At 31.2% G+C, this 3766-nt stretch overlaps 1 protein-coding gene across 1 annotated transcript; it reads left to right on the top strand.

Moving 5' to 3' along the window:
- Positions 1 to 1823: 1823 nt before the first annotated feature.
- On the top strand, positions 1824 to 2390 carry HELRODRAFT_169263 (hypothetical protein; the record flags this gene model as incomplete). The annotated part of the gene is made up of 1 exon (XM_009015103.1): positions 1824 to 2390. The coding sequence occupies one exon, from the start codon at positions 1824 to 1826 to the stop codon at positions 2388 to 2390; it is 567 nt and encodes a 188-aa protein (XP_009013351.1).
- Between the last annotated feature and the right edge of the window lie 1376 nt (positions 2391 to 3766).

Genomic DNA, 3766 nt, shown 5'->3' with positions numbered 1-3766 from the left:
CATTAAAATACATCGATGCATCGAGGTAGGTACTGCAGGAAGATGCCTCAAATTTTAAAATGGAAGCATTACAAGTTATACGTAACACTTTCAAAAAATTGTCATCATCCATTTTAAAGCCTACATTAATCTTCATTATAATGCTATTTTTAATTTTTCATGCATAATACATAAACAAACGAACTGAGACACGTGAACGGGTCCATTACACGCGCGTCAGATGAACTCGTCTGCCGTACGTGCAGCTACAAACAAAACAAACAAAACGAAAATTCAAATTTTTTTTTAAATGTACTCATTCCGTCTTTTACCATCTACCCATCATTTATAGTTTCATTTTGAAAATTCAACAAAAAATATATTTTTTGAAAAATAAAATAAGCTTTGTTTGTAAACAGAAATAATATAAACTTGAGTGAAATTGTGTCAATCTGAAGCTGATTTTATTGGCCATCTTTGTAGCAACTGACCATATTATTCTTGTGTTATTATTGCTTTTGAATATAGATGCAGATGCACGCGTACAAAACCACGCTGACACTTACAATGTCGTACAGAAAATGAATTTGAAAACAAATATAACATTATATCAACTTGAAAACAATGCAAAAAATTGAAATGCATTCACAAACAATGAAAATAGGAGATGTCACGCTAGATGTCACGTGTGCACTACACTACTTCAATATTTATTCACTCAAAAATTTCAGCACACAGAGGCGCACGGATACGTTTGAGTGTAAGAGAAGGTAGAAGCAGGGTCGTACAGTTATACGTGCAAAATAGTAAATATTTAACGCAATCGAGTGCAATGTCTTTATGTGAATTCGCAACGACGCAGGTGTGAGTTTTCTATGTATATGTATGTGTGTGAGTGTATGTATGTGTGTTTGTGTGCGTGTGTGTGCACGCGCGCGCGTGTGTGTGCTGTGTTGCGCGTATGTGTGTGTGTGTGTGTGTGGTCCTACCTTGCCTGTGCAAAAAACATTTGCACATATACAAATATATGAACTAAACCATTCATTAAAATATGCATGAATGCTCACACACTCACAAGTAGGAATGTGTAAATTTTTTAAGAGGAGTAACAAAAAATATTTGCTATTTGTAAATATGTGTGATAATTTAACAAAATGTTATATATACATATATATACATATTATATATATATATATATATATATATATATATATATATATATATATATATACATATATATTTTGGTGCGAGGTTTTCAGAAAGACATGTGCGATTTAAAAATAATACCCCACTGTGTAGTTATTTGCTTTTTAAATAAGAGTTCAACAAGAGGTATATATATATATATATATATATATATATATATATATATATATATATATATACACTTTTTGAACATGGCGGTCGCAATTGTTTATGTTCCGAACGAATTACTCTATTTCGTTTTCAATAATTTAAAACATTTTCAAAATGAAGAAAATGACGAATTTTTAAATAATCTTATACGTTTCTATTCTAGTGAAGACATTACTAATGCTCGACAGCAAATAATCACAGACATGGAAACCGCAAAGCTGGAATATTTGAAACATTCAAAAACTTGAACAAAAAGAGAAAAATTCTTGGATATTCTGCCAATAATTAATAACATTGTGAACTGCAAACAAACTGAAAAAATTCCGTGTTACGTAAGTATTGATGACAAAAAGGTGCCGTCGCATGTGGTAATGTTGCAATTCAATTTCAACACAATATTTTCCAAATTGCATCACATAGAAACTACTCTAAACAATTCTACCAACAAAGCTTCAAATGCGAATTAGCACAGTCAAAATAATGCAAACATGTTCGACAAGTATAGTGAAAATCAACTACTAAATAAAACAAACATAAAGACAAGCGAACCTCCACCTCCTAGTAGTAACAACTCAAATTTGAATAAATTGCATTGGGCAGATGCAGTTAGATCTCTACCAAGAACCCATCAACCTACACCTCCTTGGCATTCAGCTAGTGGGAGAAATGCGGACATAGATGTCTTTGAGCAAGAGATGGTGAACAGCGGACAATTCACTGTTGTGGGTCAGTCAAAAAATAAAGACAACACAGTCAAACAACAAATCAAAAGAATTATAGGCAAAAAAATTACTGAAAATTGTAAACTTAAAGCTGAAAAACTACTAGTAAACAAAACTGTCTACTCAATGAGTAATGTTCAGAAATGTAACAGGACAGATGTTGAAGAATTCTTAAGTTCAAATGGGATAAAAGTACTTACTTGTTTCCCAGTCTTCAAAAAATCAGAATTGGAGTCAGAAATAAAAGATCAAACAGAAAAAAACAACAGAGAGTCAACATCATTCCGCATATGCATTGACAGTAATGAAAGACCCAAGCATCATACCAAATGACATTATTGTTCGGGAATGGCAATTTAATAAAAACAAACAACAAACAGCAAAAAAAAGGATGATAACAAAACAAATTTCACAGTGGTTTTTGAAGAGGATGAAGAAGAAGACAACAGCTCACAAGTAATAAAAACATGCAAGTTATTCAATGTTGAGAATTTGAATAAAACATATAAAAAAAATTAAGTCTATAGACAATCATTTCAAGTTGTTAAAATTAATGCATATAAATTCAAAAAGCCTATTAAATAAATGTGAGGAAATTGATGATCTTTTGAGAACAGTTGTGTTTGATTTTGATATCATAGCTATAAGTGAAAGTTGGTTAAATAAAACGAATGAAAGTCTGATAGATATTGATGGTTTTGCATTTGCAGGAAGACATCAAATTTTGAAGCACGGAGGAGGAGTTGGATTTTATATCAACAAAGACATGCAATATAAAACACGTGACTTTAAAAACATAACAGAACCAGAATTTGAATATGAGCATATATGGGAATGAATGGGTATGAACAAATGAGTTATGACATTGTATTTATCTTGTTTAATAACTGAATTGTATTATACCGTAAGTCTATTGTTTAGTATTTTTAATTCTCGACGTACGATGATGCCAGGAACATGTGTGATCGCATAGGTGTACTCACGCATGTTTTGGGATTATATATCTAAACCACAATATGTAAGCTTTTGTTTATTTTGTATATATGTATATTAGGGTGGAGTGAAAAATTTTTTTTTCGAAATTTCAAATGCCTGTGTTGTCAAAAGATGTCTTTTAGGTCAATTAATAAATCACTAAAATTTAAACCACTTTTGTATACGTCTTGAGGTTCCTCTAGGCTCCTTTAGATTTTCACTATTAACACAAGTAAAGTCTCGACTATTAACGTATAAAAATGGTCGATTCTGCTCAAAAATACTACACAGTACACAACATCTCCTAAAATTCTTGATTATGCTTAGCAACAATGAAAACTAATATATAAATCTGAAACAATTCAATTTCATTTGTATGCACATCTCTAATTTTTGCTAGATTCCTTTTCGCAGTTACCATTGACGACCAAACTGATTTTATACTTTTTTTTCAAATATAAAATGCCTAAAACACGTAAAGAATTATTTTGTGAAGTTTTTGGTTTACCTACTGATTTGCTAGGAAATGTCCTTCCTACAAACTCTGACGTAATGAAGTGTTATTTGTGGAATAGGAATTTGCTAAAAGAAAGTGCCAATGGAAAAGATCCTAGCGTAAATAACATTTCGCGACTTATTTTAACCGAATTAAAACAGATCTGGCAAAAAGCATCAATTCCAATCATTTCAGATCAAAGAATTTTAAGCTTGATAGCAAATCTGAATCAAAAATA

Source organism: Helobdella robusta, assembly GCF_000326865.2.
Source record: "Helobdella robusta unplaced genomic scaffold HELROscaffold_15, whole genome shotgun sequence".
In the NCBI taxonomy this organism is placed as follows: Eukaryota; Metazoa; Annelida; class Clitellata; order Rhynchobdellida; family Glossiphoniidae; genus Helobdella; species Helobdella robusta.
The sequence above is the reverse complement of the archived record's forward strand: the minus strand, read 5'-3'. Positions and strand labels throughout refer to the sequence as shown.